Source organism: Anser brachyrhynchus (genome assembly GCF_964034855.1).
Source record: "Anser brachyrhynchus genome assembly, chromosome: 19".
NCBI classification, from domain to species: domain Eukaryota; kingdom Metazoa; phylum Chordata; class Aves; order Anseriformes; family Anatidae; genus Anser; species Anser brachyrhynchus.
In genome coordinates this window covers 2,888,289-2,909,720 of record NC_137712.1, presented here as the reverse complement: position 1 = coordinate 2,909,720, position 21,432 = coordinate 2,888,289, and the positions used below count along the sequence as shown (strand labels likewise).

The window sequence follows — 21,432 nt, the reverse complement described above, 5'->3', positions numbered from 1 at the left end:
CCCGGCTCGGCCCGGCCCGGTTCGGCCCCGGGGCTGTGGGGCGGGTGCGGGGGGCCTCGGTGCTGCCGGGGGGCAGCCGCGAGCCCTCGAGGGGCCGAGGAGGAGAGTAAGCACCCCGGGGGTACCGGGGGTAACGGTCGGGGGCAGACGGAAGCCCCCCGCTGCTCCCTGGCTGGCGGGAGTGGTGTTAAATGCGTCAGGTCTGGATAACGTACCGGCTTTTTGTCAGTTTCTGCCCAAAGGATGCAAAGCACCGAGAATGTTAAGTCTCAATAAATAAATAAATAAATAAAACAAAAACAAGCAAACAAAATAAGTCTGAGGGAAAACAAAACAAAACAAAGCAAAACAAAACCCTCCCCCAAAAAAAAACAAAGCAAAACAAAACAAAACCAACAAAGCAAAACCCCAAAAACCATAAAGCAAACCCAAAGCAAACAACCCCAAAACGCACAAACCAAACCCCCAAGCAAACAACCCGAGAATCACAAAACCCCAAGGGCCGGGAGGATCAAGGCGGGGGGCGGCCGCTCCGTGCCCCAGCCCCGGCGGGCAGCAGCCGCCCGCAGGCCGCGGAGGAGGAGCCAGGGCCGGGCTCCCCCCCTCCGGGCAGCGGCTCCGGGCCGGGCAGAGCAGGTGGCGGCTCGGCGGGGACGCGGCTCCCTCCCGGCCGGCCCGATGGAGGCGCTGAGCCAGCGCTGCCCCCTGCCCGCCGCCCAGGGCTGCCCCCGGCCGGGCCGCGGCACGGTGCTGCTGGTAAGTGGGAGCCCGGGCGGGGAGCGGGGGCAGCCGGGGGGGGCGGCCGGAGCCCGGGGGTGCACGGAAGGGAAGGGGCGAAGGCGTTGTCACAACGAATTTTGGGGTTTGTTTCCACTCGTGCCGAGGGAGCCTGAAGGTCGCCACCAGCCGCGGCGTTGTTTGGGTTGGGTTTTGTTTGTTTTTGTTTCTGTTCTGGTTTTTGCACGGTGCCTCGTCCACGCTAGAGGCGTTTAGGGAAAGCCCTAACCTGGTGATTTTGATCCCCGAAGCTGTTTGCGGTTCGCCAAAGCCAAAACAAATAAATCTTGCAAAAATCTTAGTCTCTGTAAACTCGGCTGTCGTTGTGCCAGTCAGTGCTTGTCAGTGAAATACAATCGCACAGCAGGGCTGTCAGCTTTGTTCGCTTTGACATTTTGGCAGTCATGAGTATATTTGGTTTATCAGGTGGGAATCCTGAAGTTTCCATCCTTCGTTTTCGCACCATCCTTTGGCAAATACAAGTACGCTAAGAACAAAAAGAAAAAAGAAAAAAAAAGTGCTGTAATCTTTCTTTTCAGAAAACAAATAACAACAACAAAACACCAACAAACAAAAAACAAGAGGGTGGTGACTATTATACTTCTATTCAATACAAATGTTCAAGGGGATTTCCTCGTCACATGCACACACATCTTCCAAGAAGATTAATGATTGCCATGCTGAGCGGGTCAGATTTTTTTCCTAAGCAGAGAACATGATTACATCCTAATCTGGAAAAGTAGATACACCAGCATATCTCTGTCTGGCTTGTAACTATCTGAGTGGGTTCTGGGATTTGTTGCGGAGTACTTGTTAAATGGCTTAGCGGAAGAAAAGGACACAAAAGAAGCTCTAAAAATTATTATGAGAAACCTTGTGATAATAAAGAGTATTCCCTCAAATGGATTGAAAAAGAGGAGACTGCTAATAAAGAACATCAGTCATTTTACAAACAGAAAAGACTTCCTGTCTTTGTGGTAACGAGATATATTTTTTTTTAATTCAATCTTGAAAGAAAAAAATCTCTGACATTAGTCCTGTAATGGGAGTTTTTTTCAGAGGGTGGAAATAAGGGGGAATAAAAAAAGAGTATCTTCTTAGTCTGATCAAAACCTTTTTATCATTGTCGTTGACTAAGGGCCAGATGCTGTTTATTTAAAAAACAAGACAAGAGACAAAGAGAAGAGCAGCTGTGCAGCGACAGTGAGTGCTGAAACCCAGGGCGCAGGCACCCATCCTTTTGCTGTTACTCAGCACACCAAATTAACCTTGCTATTTCAGCAACGTCCCGGCTGAGATAATTTATGTATTACATTTCTATGTGACCGTGTTTGTGGCATGTGAGTAGAAAGAGCAGCCAAGGGGCTTGCCAGGAATGGGATGTGATGTACAGCAAAACAACTTGTTGCCACTGTACTGGCAGTACATGGAAAGAGCATTACCGTTTCTGCAGCCATACAGGCTCAGGCCATGTCAATTAGGATTTCTGTGCCTGAAAGGATTGAATTTGACTGTACTATTCTTATCTTTTAATTAAGATGAAATGAATTTTAAACCTGCATTTAAGTCCTATCCTCCCTTGCCTGCTATGCGAGGGCTGCATGATAGCCTGGGTGGACTGTGAAGCATCTGTCAGCAGAATGCAGTAATTGTCCTGGGTTTGCAGGAAAGGGCTAAAGCTCTGAAGGGCCTGCACAGAATGTATTATCCAGACCCCTACCTCTCCTGGAAATACTGCTTTCCTCCTTCCACATCCCCAGCGAGGCAGAGGCTCCGTCCCCCCTCTTTCCTAGAGGAGTCAATGTGCTTCACCCTGGATGTACAGCAAGCGGACGGCTGTGGCATGTGTCCTGAGCGGAAAGTAGATGCGCCTGCTGTGGGAGCCAAGCCTCGTGTGGTTCCCTTCTCGCTCCTTTTTGAAACAGAAACACAGTTTAACAGAGGCAGCTTGGCAGAGTATTAGATTGGCCCCATTGTAGGGGAATAAATCTCTCCGTGAGTATGTTTTCACTTAAATTACAATGAGCATTACTGTAATGTCGAAAGAAAGAAGGCTGGAGACTTCCTTTGAACCAGAGGTAAGGTAAATGCTTATTTTTAGGAAATGCAACATTTTACTTTAAGCCAGCACTCATATTTTGCATTTTAGGTGATGACTCTGTCTTTACTGATGTATCCAGTGCTGAGAAGTCTTGCTCTCCACATGCACGCTGCCGTCACTGGCAGCTACATCTCTGGGACCCACTCCATTGCCTTCATCAACTGTCTCAATGAGCAGATTGCCAAGGATATTGCAAGGTACAGAGAAATTTCCCCTGCTTGTCTGCTTGAATTATTCGAAAGCAGCTTTTCGTCGAATAAAGCTATTCCTTGTCCCTTGAGAGGAGCTGCGCTTCTCTGCTGGTTTAGGGGTTTCACATTTCTGCCTAAAAAGTGTTCCTTTTCTGCTATACTCCCTCTGGTTCTCTTTCTCTGTATCACATATCCACTTACCAAGAGCTGCGCTTTCTAAAAGCAAGCTGACAATTACCTCTGAAGTCAGTGCCACAGTAACACATCAAGCTAATTCTTAATTTATTCCATTGCCTTTTGTTTTCAAGATCAGTTTTAAAGCCATGCCCCTAAATCTCTGGGTCCTCAGACGGATGAAGCCCCAGCCCCATGTTCTCTGATGGGCTATAGTCTTCCTTCTTCTCTGAACAACAGTTAACAAATTCCAGGATAAGTGTTTATGGAGAGCGATAAATCACAGTACACTAACATAAAAATAAATAAAATCAGAAGTGGTCCACAGAAAACACAGAGCAGGCACTTGTGAGATACCACCTGAAAGCCTGCACGCTGTTCACCAAACAAACTTCAAGGAATGAGGGCTTTACCTTGATTTTTTTTCCTCTTTCAATGTATGACATGCATTGCATGATGTTTTGCATGCAGTTTTTCCACATAGCCGTCAGTCCCCGACTCAATAGATGGTTTGTTCAAATTACTGAAACTGTGTTGACTGGGGAAATGTTTATGATGGACCATTAAGTTTCCTGCAACACCTCCTGTGAGCTGTTTTTCCTGCTGTGCTCCTGCTTGCCAAAAACTCTCCCTGTCTTCTGTAATAGCTGACCGTTCCCAAGCAGCCATTCAGGAGCTGACCGGCTACTGAAAGGGATTTTGTGTCACCTTAAATACTTTAACTGTATTAAGAAATTCAACTAGAATTATATTTGTACTGCTGGATGTCTTCTGAATAAATGAGTAACTGTGCGTGACTGCTGAAAAGATCCCTCAGTTCCTGATCTTAACAGCTTTGCAAAAGTTTTCCACTCTTTGATCATTATCATGCAGGGAAGGGAGAGGAAATAAATCATACCCCATTGCTGAGATTTATGTACTCTGGTTGCATTTTTACTGGTTGAGTAATTTTTCTTTTGTTCTGGAATTTGTAGGAATGAGTAACATTTGTAAAGGATGACAGGGCTTCTCCGCTCATTTTCCCACCCACCTTTTTCCTGGTACTGTCATGTCTATTCTTCCTTCATGTTGCTCAATGGAAGAGCGATTACTTTGAAGGATCAGACTGCAAGGAAATTGTCTGCTGGTTTTAAGGAAAAGTTCAGGGTTTGTGAAAGCAGACTAGCTATAGGTAAAATTCAGCACCTGGCTTGTTCATTTGCACCATCTCTAACCCAGTTTATCTGGATGAGATAACTTAAAATCCTCAGAAGAGAGCCCTGGCCCACCCAGGAGATCCAGCCTCTCCCCTGTGCCTGCTATGAGAAGTTGGCCCCTCTGGGCTGGACGGTGCAGCCTCTTGCATCTCACGTAGCTCATCTAACACCTGAGCAGCCCGTGAGCCTCTGGCTCTGCCTTAGACTCGTGTGTATCTTTTTCTTGGCTTTTCTGCTTATTAATATTTTATCTGTCTCATTTCAGAGCCTATAGTTTAGTCAGGCAGGGACAAAGAAACACGCATTAAGTACCCAACCCAAAGATATCATCTATTATGCAGACGTTTTCCACAGACCACGTTCAGCTTCTTATAATGTTTCCCGTTACCATGGTGGCTGCTCGTTTCCGCTCAGCTTGCTGGAACAAAGTTCAAGATATCGGTTAAGATCACCGTTTATTGGGGCAAAGCAGAAGTAATTAGGAGCTACTCACCCAAATCGAAAAGGCTCCTGCGCTCAAGTGGCTTGGAAGTTGCAGATGGCAAAACAAAGTGATTTGCGCCATGTGTCTCACATGATAAACGCAGCGGGGATATCTCCGTGTGCGCTGCCGCAGTTTGTTGGTCCACAGATTAACTCAAGATGCTTTACGAGCATTAAATGACTCGTGCTGGCTACACGTGGTTAGAGCAAACAACCCCGGGCCTGCGGGGACAGCTGTCCTCCCAGGCCGTGGCCCCTCAGCAGAGGGACGCCCAGCTCCACCGCCTTGCCAGGCTTTGACGTGAAACCCAACCGGTGATTGAGCTGTGGCCGTGCACCAGTGAACTTACTGGTCCCCTCCCCAGGTGTCTCTGGGTGCCGCTGGGGTTGTGGGAGCACTGCCAGGGACTTACCCATCCTGTGACTTTCTGACGGCGCTGCTGTAGGGTTCCTCCTGCGGCGTCAGTGCCGCCGGGGGTTCAGCCGTCCACCCGCCACGTTGCCGCTTCCCCAGAGCCTCCCCACCACAACAGCTGGCAGCCACAGACCAGGAGGAAAATTCTGGAGACCACTCGAGAGACCCCAAAGATCATCGTCATGACCAGAGTCACTGCTGCAGTGGCAAGGCTGTGTAAGAGCCACGGGAAGGGCTGCTTCCTCGCAGCTCCGGGGCTGCTCCCACTGCCTTCCTGCACCCCACAGGCAAGGTATGAAGTGCTGCAAAAGGACAGAGAGGGCAGGCTGCTAACACCAATGTGCAAGGGAGCTAATACACGTTCAGACAAGAGCTCAGCTTTCCTTCTGGGTCAGAGGCCAGATTGCAATACATGATGCAACTGCACATTAGCACCCCGCCGGGCTGTCTTCTGCTCGTCTCCTGCAGCACATTGGCCACTGACCAAGTCTGTCGTTTTTACAGTTCATAATGTCTTTTTGAAAGCTAAGATTTCTTATACTTTGTTTTGTCATCACCTTCAGTCTGTACCATAACCTGGATGTAAGGATTGAAGCAGTAGTTAATCCGAATGGGTTCAATTCTTTAGCTCACTAAGGGTTACTTTTTTGCAGGGTGTTGAATCGAGCCTTCCCATATCTAATAACTGTCAGCTTCTCTGCAGTTCAAGATCATCTAGTAGTTCAACGTTTGCACTGTTCAAGCCCTCGGTACAGAACAATTCCTGGCAAGGCCAGTGTTAAAGAAAGGTGAAGGCACCAGCACAGCGCCTGTAAGAGGCGCCTGCAGGAGGGACGAGGCTGCCACCACCGACAGAAGGGCCCAGACATTGTTGTGGTCAGCAAATACAACATTTGACCTAGTTCTTCCAAAAATCCACCCTGAGTTTGCTTCAATACTCTTTAATCACTTAAATACCACTTGTGCTGGCAGACCAAGCAGCTCTGCAATAAATCAGCCCACAACCAAAGGAGGAAGCATGGGGGAAGGAGTTTATTTAGGCTTCGGATTTCTAGGACATTTTGGGTAGAAAACCCTTGATGTTGTTAAATTAACAAGTTCCACATTTAGTTCGCTCTGCAAGGAAGAAGCATAGCTTGACAGCATATATACGTGGCTGGGAGACAGACCCCTCAGCTTCCATCCGAGCCCCGGGTGTCACGGCTGGGGGCAGGCACTAACGCCCTCCTGTTTCACCCAGGGGCATCATGGACAAGAGACTGGCTGCCTACGTGAACATCCTGCCAAAGAGCTCGGCCTTGTAAGTTGGGCTGGGGATTCCCAAAGGAGGAGGCAAACCCCGGGCCGCTGGGGAGAAGGAGGAGGCCCCCCGAGGCTCCTGGGGCAAGGAGGCACTTGGCAGGAGGCTGCTGGTTCTGGTTGTTGTTGGGGGTGGCCGAGATGATCCTCACCCGTGCAAAGTGCACTGAGCTTATTAAGGAGCACAGATGCTCCGACTGCCGGCGGGGACCATTTAATTCTTGGTTACTTAGCTACAGAGATCTAGCAGGGTGATTTGTGGTCCTGAGGATGCAGCTCCTGTTTGTAGACAACCTAAAAAGAAGCTAGGATAGGGACCAGAAAAGGCTTTTGCAATATTAAGCAGCACCTTCAGGAAGGAAGAGCGATATCTTTTACCTCAGAATAAAGCCAGCCAGGCACCGTAGGTATCCTCAGCCATCCATGCAAAGGGATTGCCCTTGTTTTAGAGAAGTTAGGGAGCAAAGCCCCAAAACAGCCGGCAGGAGCGCTCCTGGTCTGTCCCTGCTGGAAGAGGGGAGCCAGGTGCCCACATCGCAGCCCCTGGCCCCAATCCCAGCCCCTCACCTTGCCTTGTCCTGCTGCCCCCAGCAACCTCAAGCCTGGCACAGCGAGGGTGGCTCTGGTCTGGGAACCCGGGGTGCTCGGTCACAAGTACAGCAGATTTTTAGGGGATACGTGCGGATAGCACCAAGCAGGGAAATTGAACCCCCCAGGGGGAGCAGCATGGCTGCACCCATAGCTGCATTTGCTGATTATTCTTTTCTTTTAAATATAGGTATTTCTGGAAAGGGGAACTGGAAGAATCCACAGAAATACTGCTGGTAAGTGACAATTCCTTATGTCACAAAAAAAAAATATAAAAAAACATCCCAGAGAGCCCAAGCCAAAAGGGGCTGCAGGGTGTTTTGGGGAGGGTGGCACCAACCTGCCTGAGATTTGGGATGGCTCTCAGGGACCCCAAGCATTCCCCTGCAGGCATGGCAAGGGGGAACAGCTCGGCTCGGCCCCTTGACCTGGTGCATGGGGGCAGACCCAGGGCAGAGCCCAGGGTTGCTCCTGTCCCACCACCAGTGCTGGCCGGGTGCACTGGGGCTGTGCGTGTGCGATTGCTCCCTCCCTTTATTTCTCCCTTTTAATTTTTTTTTCTTTTACTCTCTGCAGTTAGTGAAAACAAGGACATCCAAAATAGGCGAATTGTCCAACTACATCAGGTGAGGCTCTGGCTCTGGGGAGCACGGGGTTTCCATCCAAGGTACGCTGCCATCTCATGCTTGGGCTTTGGGATTCAGGCTCCCCGAGCCGGGTCCCACCCAGGAGGGTTTCAAGTGCTGCTGGATGTACCCTGCGAGCCCTAAAAACCCAGACACTGCATCAGCTCAGAACGGGTTGGCAGGAGTATCAGCTGCTGGGCTCCAACCAGCCTCTCGGCACTGGGAGCAAGGAGGGCTTCTCCTCCTGCTCGCGCAGGTCACTGCCCGGCTGCCTCCCGGCAGGATCCTGCCCTCCCCAGCACCGAGCGCTGAGCACAGCCAGGGCCCCTGCAGTCAGCTGCTGGCTGTGGTAAACCCCAAACTCAAAGCAAAATTCTCACGTGGCAAAAAGGAGAGGCGGGTGCTTTGAAGTTGGTGGGATGCGTGGGGCACAGCTGACACGTGCCGCTGCGAGCAGAGACCTCTGCTTCCTGCGCCTGCGAGCCGACGCGGGGCTGTTCCTGCCGCGGGGATGGGTCTGTGACTCTGTTCTCTGCATCTGGTTCCACTTCAGATCCATCCACCCCTTTGAAATTCCCGAAGTCATCAGTCTGCCTATTGACCAAGGAAACCCTCTCTACCTCAAATGGATAGAAGAAAACGTCCCACGGGATTAAAGGAAAAGTGCAGAGACCAGCCTGCTTTCGGGGAGACGCGACAAAACGCGCTTTGTCCCGCTGGTGTCCCTGTGCAGGCACACGCAGGGAGGCAGCTTGTATCCCTGCGGGCTTGCTACGGCACAGAAGCTTGGGACTGGGAATTTCATTTGTACTTGAAATGTCCCCTCCTTGGCCTGACGCTGTGCTGCAGGGAGCACCGAGCCTGGGGGCAGCAGGGAAGGGCACCAAGGGGCTGCAGCATCGCAGCCACGGATACCCAGAGGTGCTCACATCAAAACCCCACTGCACCTGGGGATGTTTCAGGCCCCCAGCAGCCAGGTGGTGGCCGTGGCCTGGCAGCCCCCAGGCGTCCTGCAGCCTGCGCCTGAGACCCTTCCCTGGCTCCGCTGCAGCAGCTGTCGCAGCATCTGCACCGCTCTGCCTCCCGCTTCCCCAGCCCGCAGGCAGCAGGATGTGGCCGGGCACCCCGCGAGGCACTGGCTCACGCCCTCTCCTGCTGTCATCCAGCCTGCTGGCTCGTCTGACAAAACCCAAGCAGAGAGCAAACTTGTCCAGAGGCTGAAGGCACTTGCCAGCACACACTGACAGTGCCCTTCCTGCTGAGCCGGGCCGAGCCGCTGCCAGTTCAGGGAACCCAGGTGCCAGCCGGAGCAGGGCATCGCCCAGCTGCAGGGACGTGCAGCCCCAGCACTGCATCCCCCACCCGTGCCTGGACAGTTGCTTTCCACCCAGGCCAAGTTTAGCCTTGTAAAAAGATGCTCACGCAGCATAATTGGATGTAACTTATGAACCAAAACCAAGTCAATTCTGTGACAGGGAAAGGAATAAACAGGCGTGTTCCTACCTGCGCAGCCGCACGAGTTGTTGCAGTGAGCAGGGCAGGAGGGTCCCTTGGGGCTCTGCAGTGATTCCCTGCAGCCTGATGCCAAACCGTGCTCCACTGGCTCCGACCTCATCTCAGGCAGTGGAGAAGTGGTACAGGGAGCCTTGCAGGTGTTGGGCCACAGGTTTGCATGGCCCCATCAGCTATCAGGGGTAGCAGGTGTGGGAAAGATGATAACAGGGAAAATGGGCTGAGCTCTGAGAGCAGGAAACTTCCCAGCGCTAAGTCAGGAGCGGCAGGATCCCAGATGGGTGTTTTGTCTGGCAAAAAAAAAAAAAAGAGCAAAGCACATGAAGAAAGCAGCAGCACTGACCCCCAGCCCCCAGCTGCCCAAACTCAGTAATCCTGGTACCACAAAGAACCAGTGATGTTACAAAAAAGACTTTTTAATTGTACATCAGACATATTAATTACAACTTGGATATAACAAGAGTTGGTTATTACAAGCAGCAACCTGAAATCATAAATCTTTAGAAGGTGCACAGAGTCATTATAGTATCTATTACAACTAATGCAAAATATATTCTGGAACAAAAATATTTTTAAAGGCTCCACATTCAGTTCTCTGCGAGAGGAGAGGGAGAGAGGGAGAGGAGCTGCTGAGCTGGGGCCACCACAGCATGGGTGCACCCACGTGCGCGATGTCCCCTTGGCACATCCCACGGGAATAAACCTGCTTGGCCCCAGAATGGCTCTTGGCAGCCCCCGGCCCCTCCCCAGGGCAGCAACTCCGACAATAATAAGGCTTCATAGGCACTCGTGAAAGGGAAATACTGCAAGCGCTCCTCCGGCAACCAACGCTGGCAGGATGGGGAGGGACCCGGCTGAGCTGTACCCATCCCTGCCAGGCACGGGGGGCCTGCCAGCGATGCCTCTCAAGAGAAGAGGCTCCCCAGAGGCCCATCCCAGCCCAGCAAGCTGGGATGCAGACCTCGATGGTGCCAGCAGCCTCTCCCCAAGCTCGCCTGGCCCTGCTTGGCTCAAACCATCCCATGGCTGGAGCTGGGCAGAGCCTCGTGTCCCAGCCACACGCTGCACCAGCAGCATCTCCACCAAGCAGACCACTGGGTAACTCATCAGAAGGGAATTAAAAGGCTTTTACTTGTTGTGCCCAGCATTCAGGCTCACGGCACAGCACCTGAAGCAGCTCATGCCTGGCCTGAGCCATGCGGGCACCTCCCCATCCAACCGCCAGCCTCCTGCACCACCTTGCTGTGGCAGTAGCTGAAGCAGCAGTTTATTTTTCCAGGACTATGCTTTGGCCTCCGGTTTGCAAACATCACCTGCTCTCTAGTGCTGGTCACGCTGGTGGATTTTTGCCTTTACTGGAGGGGAGGCAGCAAGACACCTTGCGCCCCATGCCTCACCTCACTCTGCGTCTTTACAGCGTACCACCCAGCCACGTGGTGAGCAGTTTAGGTACTTCTTCAATAAAACAACCTTTTCAATTCATCCTCCGGCTGGTAGATCACAAAAGCACATGTACAAACACTGATGCTACGGGGACAGGGCATGCGGACAGAGCAGGACCACACGGCTCACCTGCACCGTGGGGCAGCCACAGTGGTGGTGGGGGAGAGAGGAGAGCAACATTAAATACACATAAAAATATCTTAGAAAAAAATCTAACAGGTATGTCTGACATTAGATTTTTTTTAAAAAAAGACAACTCTTTGCTCCTGAACATGACAGTATTGCTTTAGACAAGAAGGGGGTGCTGGTTCTCTGTCAGAAGAGAACCACGTTGCAAGAACCGACCCCACACGAGTAACAGCGAGCGAGGCACAGCCTGTGTGTGCCCTCCCCGGGAATGGGGGCAGCGGGGGGAACGCCCCAGTGCTGTCTCCCCTCCTCTTCTCTTCTGCCTTTTTGGTTTGTCTGCTGGTTTGGCACTTGCAGGACAGGGTTTCCTGCAGGAATAAAGGCCTCTGGCTCCAGTCCGGGCGGTGCCCACTGTGGTTTAAGGCAAGAGCATGTGTTTTGGCTGATCAGTTCCAAGACATGATTGTCAGGCCAGGGAAACGAAGCGGCCGCAGCGTCGCACACGGTGCAAGCCACGGGACGAGGGCCGCCACGCATGTCTGCGAAAGCGCTGCATGTGGGCTGTTCACAGGGCACCTTCCCCTCGCTTAGAACAAACCGCATTCCTCGAACGAACGGATTCAGGATGAGAAGGAAAACCCCATGCAACAGCTGCCACGAGAGTCGCCCACCACTTCCTGGGGGCACAGGGCCAGGCCGTCGGGCTCCTCGGCGTGACAGCAGAGGTGCTTGGCACCCAGACCCCCTCGAGTCTGCTGTTTAAGGCGTGGATGTGGTGACACCGGAGTGCACCAGGAGACCCCAAGAAGCCTGCCTGCATGACAGACAGCCAAGGGGCAGCACCCCGGGGACCCTCCAGGAAAGATCAGAGCCGCTCACTGCTTCCCTGCCGCTGCGGCGGTGCCTCTGGCTTGGCCAGAGGCTGAAGCAGGAAAGCGTCGCTCTTTGCGTATACACGGCCAATAAAGTAACAATTGTCAATGAAATACAATAGAAAGGCTGCAGGTTTCACCCCACAGCAGCGCAGGTTTGGACGCTGCCTGCGCCCCTCATGGCTCCGGGCAGCCGGGACCCCAAACACGGGGGGCTCTGAGCCCACCCCAGCCACGGTGGTGCCGGTTCCTCCTCCTCTGCAACGCACCAGGGGCTTCACCATGCCCCAGACCTCCAACGTTTGGTCCGGGAGAGGAATCTGGGCCGGGGGGCTCAGTAGGGGGTCGTGCCTTCCCATTCCACCAGGTACTGGACCTTGCCCTCCAGCGTCACCCGCCGCGCCAGCACCTGGTACTTCTCGCCGCAGACCAGCCGGCCCGCCGCCCCGAAGTAGCTGCTGATGGACGACTTGAGGTGCGAGAGCGAGGAGTCGTCCTCGCTGATGCTCTCGAAGGTGTGGCTGTCGATGCCATCGTCCGGCCGCTCGGGGCCGCAGGCCGCCTCGCTGCCCTCGGGGGTGCCCCCGGCCGGGCGCCCGCCCGCCTCCCCGCCTCGACGCTTCGCCCCCGCCGAGGCGTAGGCCGGCACGGCCAGCTTGCGCTTGCGGCTGCCCACTGTCCTCCGGCTACAAGAGAGGGGGACAGGGCAGGGGATGAGGACATCAGGGTGCTGCCAGGGACAGGCGGCAGCCCTTTGCTCCCCCAGCCCCAGCTGCACCACTGGGACCCCTCTGGAAAAGGGGTGAGGCGGGCACAGCCCTCACCTGGACTCATAGGAGAGGCTGGTGGTGGCCGAGCCTGAGGTGCTGGCGGCGTCTGTGGAGTCCACGTCCGAAAGGAAGGTCTGTCCCGAGCTGGCGCTGGGGAGGGGAGGCAGCGTCGGCCCCAGTCCCACACAGGGGAAGGCTCCCAGAGGGGACCCAGTCAGGGACTCCGCGCCTGGGCTTCAAGCCTGGCTGGGCAGCACTCACCTCTTCAGGCTCTGAATTTCATCCAGTGTGAAGTCAAAGATGCTGGCCAGGTGATGGTTTGTGCTCCAGGCGGAGGTGAAGTCGCTCTGTACCACAAAAATGACTGCCCTCAATATGGCCCAGGACCCGGGCTCAGTACCCTCTGCCCAGCCTCCACCTCTCTCCCTCCCACAGCCCGACAGCACCCAGTGGGCTTCGCACAGCCCCAGGGTGAGGGACAGGAGCTCTCCCCACCCAGGGACGGGCATCGCAGGACTCACACTGGGGATGGCGTCCTCCAGCAGGAACTTAGCCCGCTTCCGCCGCGCCGCTCGCCGCTTCTGCTGCTGGAGCTGCCGCGGCAGCAGGCTGCAAGGTAAGGGGGGGGGGGTGAGGCTGTGGGACCCTGACGCTGGGGGTCCCGGGCGCCCTTCATCGCTCACCTCTCTTTGTGGACGTATTTGCCCTTTCCTCTCTTCTTCAGCTCGCAGGAGCCGCTCTCGCCCGCGCCCGGGGCTTTCTCCGGCAGCACCTTGCTGGGGGGGTTCGGCGGGACGCGGATTCGCAGGCGAAAGATGCATTTCTTCTTTTTGATTTCTTTCCCACAGAGAAACCTGGGGAGGAAACAGCCCTCAGCCTGGGCGGGCAGGAGCATCCTGCATCCCCCCAGCCCTGTGCCCCCCAGGGCTCACCTGCTCTTGTAGCTGTTGAGGGCGTTGAGCAGGTGGGGGCCTCGCTCGGACACGGGGGTGCCGGTGAGCTGCAGGGGCAGAGGAGAGGCCGGGCTCTGTGCTTTTGCAGCCGTTATGCAAAAACCGAACGGACGGGGGAACCCGCACGCCGGCTGCCTCGGCAGAAAGCGAGGGAAGCAAAACCACGCCGGCGGCGTAACGGAGTTCAACACGCCCCGCTTTTATCGCGGCTCCCAGCTCCAGCCCTGACTGGGAAACTTGTCAGGTACATCACAAACAGGAAAATCCCATCACAAAGTCGATTAAGCAAGCTCTGAGCCCGAGCTCCCCAGGCCAAGTGCTGTGGGGATGAGCAAGGCTGTGGGCTCCTTCAGGTCCATGCCATGACACAGGATTTTGCGGAGATGCCCACGCTCATCAGGGCAGGACTGCCAGCACCACGGCTCCACTGACACGTGGACATGTCCCCTTCCACCCTTCGGCCACCTGTCACCTGTAGCCCTGTGCTCTCCCCACAGTCACCCACCCTACAAAGCCAGCACTTCCGAAGCTCTGGCCCTTCGCGAACAAGAAACACATCAACACACCTCCGGGTCGGCAGCCAAACGAAACCCGGGGCAGAGCTCGCTGCCCCCAATTTCACCGTGGACACCGCCCTTCGCCATCCAACATGCCCCAGCATCACAGGTCCAGCCACCACAGGGAAGGCCCGGTCCCCCTGACCATGGCTTTGGGAACAGCCAGCCCTGACTCGCCGCCCCAGCAGCAGCTCTCCCTCGCGCTGCTGCCCCCCGGCTCGGCCCAAGCGTGGACATTTACCTTCCCGAGCTGCAGAGGGTCCCAGTGGTGGTTCACGAAGGCCAGGATCTCCTCGAAGTCGAAGTACTTCTTCTTGCTCTGCACGCCCAGGTTGTAGAGGGCGAGATGGACGACGTCCACCCTGCGGGAGTGACCAAGGCCAGGGGTCAGCAGCCTGCTCCCGGTGCAGTGCCATCCCCGGCCCACTCACCGGTTACGGGACCACAGTTGTGGGAAGCGTGATGGCCCGGAGCACAGCCCGGGGGACGCTGCAGCAGCAAGGACAGCACCCCTGTACCTCGGGGACAGGGACATTCCCAAAAAGCAAGCTCCCTGAGGCCAGGAGCTCAAGGACATGCTGCTCCCAGGACAAACACCCAGACTTCTGGTGTTTAAATAAGCTCCAGCCACGCACTCTTGCTGCAGTTAAGTACAGGAGCAGGATGGCTCTTACTCACATGAAGACAGACTGTTTACAAAACCGCCTCTCCTGTGGGACTTTACACTTGCGTCTCCAAAAATGAAAGCCAAGCAACATATCCTGGAGGATTTCCCTTATCCCTCACCCAGCCTGCTACCCTGCGCTGCTCCCTGCAGCATCCCCACAGCCCGTTCGCACCACCAACGCATCCGCAAGGAAAAGCTGCGCTGCTGGCACTGTCAGTACATTTTATAAAGCGCTTTCGGACCACCAAGGTGCACTATAAGGTACCATATAAGCTTGTATTTAATCACAAAATTTGATGACGCGCCCCCTAATTGCTTTTTGCAATTATCTTCTGGCAAACGTGTGCTTTGGCTCCCAGACAACACAGCAGGTTTGGAGCACACTGTGTGGGAGATGCTCCACGAACTTGCACTGCTAAAACCCGGCGCTGGGGCTGGCCCCAAGGCGAGGGCTTGGCAGCACCGGGCACCAGTGAACCTTATGTCCCACAGGTAGGGGGGATAGCATACCCCATAGCATAGCATACCCCACAGCGGGGACCCCAACACGTCGCAAAGGAGCCGGGGCCGTTCCTTACCATCTCAAGGGCAGGCGCTTGATGTATTCAGGTCCCTGGTTGCACACGGAGCAGAAAAACACATAGAACCTGGAAAACAGCAGGGACGGAGCACGTAAGGAGGGGTGGGATCGTCCTCGCAGGGATGGGGGCCTAGGGATGGGTAGTGCTGGGTGCCGAAGGTGACTGTGACCAGGAGGAGCGGGACTCAAGGGACGGGGCCACCCCTTCTCCCCCCACCCCAGCACGGGGCTGCAGCAGCACCCGCCTCAGTGCCACAGCCAGCTGGAGGAGATGCAGATGGGACCCCGGGACACCAGGACGTACCGGTCTCCGAACATCATGGGGTCGCTGAGGCACTGGGTGCAGGCTTCGTGGAACCACTGCCGGCAGCGGTAGCACTGCAGCATCTTCAGGTACCACCTGGGGAGGGAGAGGAGCCGGGTGACAGTGAGGGCAGTGCAAGTGGCAGCCACCACCCCGGCGTCCCCAGCCAGGGAGATGAAATCCGGCCGTGAGAGGCATCGTCCATGGCCACGGAGGTGGGGGCAAACGGTGCCTCCCGATCGCAGACGCAGAGCGGGCAGCAAAGCCGCCAGCCTCAGGGAACGGTCCCCCAGCTGGGGACTTGTCTCTTGGAGGAAAAATCCCCACCCTGACCCCATCTGGGTTTTGCAAATGTTTTTGCACATTAAACTCCGCGGGACAGCCCTCCCGGCAGGCAGGGTGCTTACTCGCCGGGGCCCCCGCAGTAGCAGTAGCACTGCTGCTGGTTGGTCCGGTGCGGGGAGTCCCACTCCAGCAGGTCGGGGTTGTAGGACAGCACCATCTTGACGGCTTGCAGCGTCTTGGCGATGGCTCCCTTCTTCAGGGCACCCCCCTTCTGCGGGACCAAGCAGGATGGGGGTCAGCACGGCCACTCGGGGGGGGCCGCATCCTGCACCGCCGCACCAAGGGCAGCCGGCAGACGCAGCCGGCACCCCCGGCAGCCCCACTCACCCGCACGGCCAGGGCAAATATGCAGCGGCGACAGAACCACGGCGTCCCCAGTGGGCCCTCGCCGCCGCTTGCCACCGGGACGTGGCACTGCTGGTGATAACCTACGGGAGGGCTCAGCATCAGCACCGCCAGGCTGGCTGGACCCACGGTGCCGGGGCGGAGGTGCGTGGGATGCAGCAAAAGCAGGGCGATGTGCCCGCACTCACCCAGCCCACACTTCCCGCAGATGAGGATTTCGTTCCTGGGCCCCGACGTCTTCCCCAGGCAGACGTTGCACTTGGGCTCCTCCCCAGGGACGCCGGCTACGGAATAAGGATGGCAGGGTCAGAGATGCACGGGGCACAGCCACATCCCTGCACAACCGCCTGTAGCACCAGGCTCCTGCGCCCCACGTTGCTCTGAAACTGGCAGGGAAGCGGATGCTGGCGGCAGGGGAGGACGGGGTGGCACTCACCATGCTGGATGTCCTTCCAGAGGACCCAGTACTTGGAGTTGTCCTCAAACGTCACGAGGCAGCTCTGCTTGGAGCCGCTCACCTGCGGGAACAGAGCGGGAAGATCCAGTGAGCCCCCACTCCCACTTCCAGCACTTTCCTGTTTTCCCCACTGACTGCCCTGACTGAGAGCTGCGGGAAGGCAGGTTTTGGGGGTGATACCCAGGTGATGTCAACCCAAAAAGCCCCGATGACCAAAGACACATTGCAGCCCAGGCCGGCACCCCTGCGAGCCACCCCAGGGAATGGCACTTGCACCAGCTACTCTTTGGATGCCCACTTTCCCTTTCCGAGTACCCCTTTTACCCTTTTGATCTTTCCGAGGTAGTAGAGCCCATCGGTCCAGCGGCACAGCACGTACTGCCCCTCCGTCAGCTTGACCATGAGCTCCCTGCAGCTGCCGCCCCTCCGTGCAGAGGCGGCGGCCGGCGCTTGCTGGACACGGCCAGTGGCCGCGTAGACATCGCGGATGATGGGGTTCAGCTTGCCGTTCTCCATGAGCAGAGCCTGGGAGGGACACAGCCGCTCGTCACCGCGCCGTGATGCAAGGCACCCACCGGCTGGGCAAGGTGCTCGGCTCCACTGGGGGCTCTGCCCGGGGGCACGGAGCCTGTGGACAGTTCAGCCCCTGCAGCGGGTGCTCAGAGCCCACAAAACCGACGGGGACGAGCTGGGCTCAGCCATGGGTAACTTATGTGAAATCAGCCAGAGCTGCCTCAGTCCTCGCCACTGTCCGGCAGGGGTAAGGGGACCCTGATTGCCCTCAGCCCTGAGCCGCTCCGTGAGTGCAGCACGTCCTGCAGAGGGTGCCTTTGGGGATCTGCAGCTTTACATTTAACGTGAATTTTACTTGACATTTGCCGTGCAGCTTTACAAGCTCCCAAGCCGGACGAGCGGGGAGCCCCAACCAGCAACTGAAACCCGGCCACCGGGCTCCGCTCCCTGCGAGGGCTTGGAGCGAAGAGGCAAAGAGGCTGTGCCCGGCAGCTGCGCCTCCCTGCAGCTCCTCTTGCACCGCTCCGAGCCACCCCTAAACCAGCCCCAAGCCGCTTCCCCCACCCCCCCCCACCCCGTCCCGGGGGTGCGGTCCCGGTGCCACCCGTTCAGCGCCGGCAGCGGCCGAGCCGAGGGGACCCCCCCCGGGCCGGAGCGGCCCCCGCCCGCCGCCGCGTGTCAGCGCCCGGCCGGGGGGTCCCGAGCTGCGCCCCCAGCCCCAGCCCCAGCCCCAGCCCAACGCGGGGGCTGCGGGACCGCTGCGGGGCCGTTTCGGGCCGCCCCGTCCGCTCCCCCCCCCCCGTCGGGCTCCCCCAGCCCCGGCGGCACCTGCCGGGCGGCGGCGGGGAGCGGCGGGCGGCGGCGGGGAGCCGCCATTGGCTCATTCAAAGGCGCTGCGGCGCCGTCGCGTCCCCTCCATCCCCGTCCCGTCCACCCCCGTCCATCCCCGTCCACTCGTCCCGTCCCGTCCCGTCCCGTCCCTCCCGGTCCCGCCGCCCCGTCCCCTTCCCGCCCCGCCGGGGCTGCTCCCCCCCTCCGCGGCCGCCGCCGAGCCGAGCCGAGCCGAGCCGAGCCGTGCCCTTACCGCTCGGCGCCGCGCCGCCCCTCTGCCGCCGCCGCCGGGCCGGGCCGGGTCAGCGCCCGCCCGCCCGGGGGCCGCCGGGGCCGCGGCGGGGAGCGGCGGCGTGCGGCGGGGGCAGGGCGCGGGGCGCCATCTTCCCGCGCTTCCCGCGGGCATTGACGTCCCAATTATGCAATTAGCGCGGGGCCGCCTCCGCCGCCGCCGCCTCCCAGGGCTCGGCTCGGCCTGGCACGGCTCGGCACGGCGCGGGGTGGACGGGAGCGGGGTGGACGGGCACGGCTCGGTTTGGCACGGCTTGGCACGGGGGGGTCGGCACGGCACGGCACGGCACGGGACACCATAGCCCGGCACGCTGTGGCATAGCACAGCATGGCACGGCTCGGTCTGGCACGGATCAGCACGGGGGGGTCGGCACGGCACTGCACACTATAGCACGGCACACCATGGCACGGCGCCCCCCCCCCGCTGCAGGCAGCCCCCCCCCAGCGCACGCACAGCCCGTGGGGTGCCTGCAGCTGCCCCACGCAGGTGCCCCCCCCCCCCCTCCGTGCCCCCCCATCTCCGCCCCAATCCGGGGCCCCTCCGCCGTCACCCACCCGCCTGGGGGTCCCCGGGGCACCCCCAGAGCCCCCCGGGCAGGGGGCGGCCAGGGGTGCCCCCCGCGCTGCCCTGCCCGCGCCAGGGAACAGCCCGTGCTGCCGGGATTCCCAGAACCGGGGGTCGCTTTTCTCTGAATCTCAGCAGAGAAAATCCATCACTGCAAAAATGCTTCGGCCGGTGCCAAGAAGGAGTCTGAAGGATTTGCTATTTGCCGGAGAGTGCTGCCAAAACAGAAATGTTTTCAGGCCTGCTCAGACAGCAGAGAAGCTGATTCCCGATTTAGGGTGGGAGCCAAGCGCGAGCGGCGTCCGTCCGAATTTTATTGCTGTAATCGATGAGCTCCGCGCAGCGCCGCAGGGCGGCTTCCCCACGCCGGGGCTCATTGCACACCTGCAAAAAAGTTCGCCCCGCACACGAGCTGCTCCCCTACGCGTCACACAGGGTTGGCACGGTGCTAAGATGCCTCCTGAAGGTCTCCGCACGATTCTGTTGTCTTAGTTTTCTGCAGCTCAAACTTCCCCACCAAGCACCGGCGGCGTGCTGTGAGCACCCGGCCCAGCAGGCAGGCAGCGCCGCTCGTGCGAACCTGAGAGGTTCTGCCACGCGTGGGGCACTGCAGGAGCGCTGGCGGCTGATTTCCAGAACTCGAGCAGTAAATCCGTGTTGTCTCCCGAGTAAACATCCTGCCCGCAGCGCTGCAGGCCCCAAAGTGTCTATGGCAGAGAGCAGGGCAAGATGAAGCCAAGTTCATTTTAAAGCTCCTGGACGCGAGCACAGTGGCAAACGCAACCTGTGCAGTGCACCTGGGACCCTGCTCAGGGTTTCCTGAGAAATGCAGAAATAGTCCAAATAGTCCTGGATTGTCCTTCTGGGGGCCAGGAACCACGCTGTGCCACACTGTGCTGTGCCATGCCAGCCGCACTGCGCTGTGCTGTGCCATGCCATGCCCTGCTGTGCCATGCCGTGCCGTGCCATGCCGTGCCGTGCCATGCCGTGCTGTGCCATGCCATGCTGTGCCTTGCCGTGCCTTGCCTACTCCCAATTGCCCGAGGCTGGGCCCATGTTTGCAGAGCTTTAGGAAACCAAAAAAAACTGGCAGCTCATTCTCCCTGCATGAAACACCATCCTGTGCCATCACGGGGAACCTGACGCATCTTCAGAACAGCCCAACGACCAAACTCTGCGGTGAATCATGGTGTGCTGGCCATGAGTCACGGCAGGATTAAAATAACTCCGGCACCATAACCCTGCTCATGGACAAACACCGCTGCTCACCTTCCTGCAGTGCCTGGTGCTGGTTTGGACCAAAAGCAGCTGGTTTGGGACAGGAGGGCAGCACCGTGCTGCCAGCCGCTCTCCTGGTGGTGCTCAGGCAGGCATCGTCTCACGTGCTCCTCAACCATCGTGGCTTATCCTCACAGTGTCCTGGAAATGCGGGCGGTGAGAGCGCTGCATCGATCCCTGGGTCACGCTCACCCCGTTAACAAGCGGGGACAACGTCACCAAGCCCCCTCCAGCATGCAGCAGCTCCCTCCACCCTGGGAGAGGGCACCCCAAGCCCAGGGCCTGCCAGTGGAAAGAGCACGTTAACATTGCCTGGAAACAAAAGTCCCAAAGAACAGGAATAAAAGAGGAATCTGAGGCGGATGCTCTATTTCTGAACACCAGTCCAGCCACACATGAGCATCTGTCCTGGTTTCTCCATGGGTGCTTTTGCTGCGCCATCCCCATCGAGCCCAACGCGGGGCTCAGACACAGCTGAGCGGCCGCTTTCGCACCAGCGGGGCCACAGGGACCTTGGTGGGACGATGCCGGACCCGTTCCACTGCAGAGGGACCCCCGGCCCCCGCTGAAACGTTTCTGTGCCGCCCTCACAGCCCGGCTGCAGAGCCCTCGGCACCCTGGCACGCCGAGCCCGGCGGATGCTGAGCTGCTCTCCAGGCGAGGAAGGCGCTGGTTAAAGCAAAGCAGCAGCAGCAGCAGCAGCAGCGGGCCGGGGCCGTTCTGGGAGCAAATGAGCAGAGATGGAGGCCTCGAGGTGGGAGCAGAGCCCGGGCTCACGCAGAGCCCCGGCAGCCCTCCGCCTCCCTCGGACGAGCCGGGCTCGCACCACGGCAGGTCGCTGCAGCTCCTTCCCTGCCATTGGAGCTCCAAACAAAAACAGCATTTGCAGAGTGGTTTGAATTAAGCCTTGGTGGTTAATTACTCTCCCCCCTCCCTCGTTTTGTCCCCAGAACCCTTTCATCGTCCCCCGCGCTTGCAAAGGCGGGGAAGGCGCTTGGACGAAGCCCCCGGGGCCGAGGGGCTCCTGCAGCCGCATCCCGGCCGGGAGCTCACGGGGGCAGAGCGGGGCGAGCAGCTCCCAGCTCCCAGCTCCCAGCTCCCAGCTCCCAGCTCCCAGCTCCCAGCGCTGCCTTTCTTCCAAGGGCGCTTTGAAAACTGCCCAGAAATTGG

General features: G+C 57.8%; 2 protein-coding genes across 5 annotated transcripts; one reads left to right on the top strand and one right to left on the bottom strand.

The window, feature by feature from the left end:
- Positions 1-40: 40 nt before the first annotated feature.
- LOC308180415 (protein CutA homolog) lies at positions 41-9,929 on the top strand. 2 transcript variants are annotated; one of them, XR_013940941.1, is made up of 7 exons: positions 41-756; positions 2,927-3,075; positions 6,578-6,637; positions 7,415-7,460; positions 7,801-7,850; positions 8,404-8,657; positions 9,085-9,929. XR_013940941.1 is itself a non-coding variant. In XM_080562063.1 (6 exons), the coding sequence occupies exons 1-6, from the start codon at positions 679-681 to the stop codon at positions 8,504-8,506; spliced, it is 486 nt and encodes a 161-aa protein (XP_080418189.1). In that variant the 5' UTR covers positions 41-678; the 3' UTR covers positions 8,507-9,929. The 2 variants fall into 2 exon arrangements, 1 of the variants encoding a protein (XP_080418189.1); XM_080562063.1 differs by having other exon boundaries at positions 8,404-9,929.
- Positions 9,758-20,093, bottom strand: PHF19 (PHD finger protein 19). Of its 3 annotated transcripts, none has more exons than XM_080562041.1 (15): positions 18,975-20,093; positions 17,109-17,309; positions 16,764-16,845; positions 16,516-16,611; positions 16,310-16,410; positions 16,045-16,193; positions 15,638-15,733; positions 15,332-15,400; positions 14,328-14,448; positions 13,509-13,576; positions 13,260-13,430; positions 13,098-13,185; positions 12,838-12,923; positions 12,631-12,726; positions 9,758-12,492 (listed from the first exon to the last, which is right to left on the bottom strand). In XM_080562041.1, the coding sequence occupies exons 2-15, from the start codon at positions 17,298-17,300 to the stop codon at positions 12,141-12,143; spliced, it is 1,767 nt and encodes a 588-aa protein (XP_080418167.1). In that variant the 5' UTR covers positions 17,301-17,309; positions 18,975-20,093; the 3' UTR covers positions 9,758-12,140. The 3 variants fall into 3 exon arrangements, with proteins under 3 accessions (XP_080418167.1, XP_080418165.1, XP_080418166.1); XM_080562039.1 differs by lacking the exon at positions 18,975-20,093 and adding an exon at positions 18,382-18,549; XM_080562040.1 differs by lacking the exon at positions 18,975-20,093 and adding an exon at positions 18,126-18,188.
- Between the last annotated feature and the right edge of the window lie 1,339 nt (positions 20,094-21,432).

What these genes read in the sequence shown, in the direction of transcription:
- LOC308180415 (XM_080562063.1), top strand. Translation starts at nt 679, where the DNA reads ATGGAGGCGCTGAGCCAGCGCTGCCCCCTGCCCGCCGCCCAGGGCTGC. An exon ending in CTGCCAAAGAGCTCGGCCTT is followed by an intron (nt 6,638 to 7,414) that starts GTAAGTTGGGCT and finishes TTTTAAATATAG; the next exon opens with GTATTTCTGGAAAGGGGAAC. An exon ending in AATCCACAGAAATACTGCTG is followed by an intron (nt 7,461 to 7,800) that starts GTAAGTGACAAT and finishes TACTCTCTGCAG; the next exon opens with TTAGTGAAAACAAGGACATC.
- PHF19 (XM_080562039.1), bottom strand. Translation starts at nt 18,534, where the DNA reads ATGCCCGCGGGAAGCGCGGGAAGATGGCGCCCCGCGCCCTGCCCCCGC. An exon ending in ACCTCGGAAAGATCAAAAGG is followed by an intron (nt 16,846 to 17,108) that starts GTAAAAGGGGTA and finishes CTGTTCCCGCAG; the next exon opens with GTGAGCGGCTCCAAGCAGAG. An exon ending in CTGGAAGGACATCCAGCATG is followed by an intron (nt 16,612 to 16,763) that starts GTGAGTGCCACC and finishes CTTATTCCGTAG; the next exon opens with CCGGCGTCCCTGGGGAGGAG.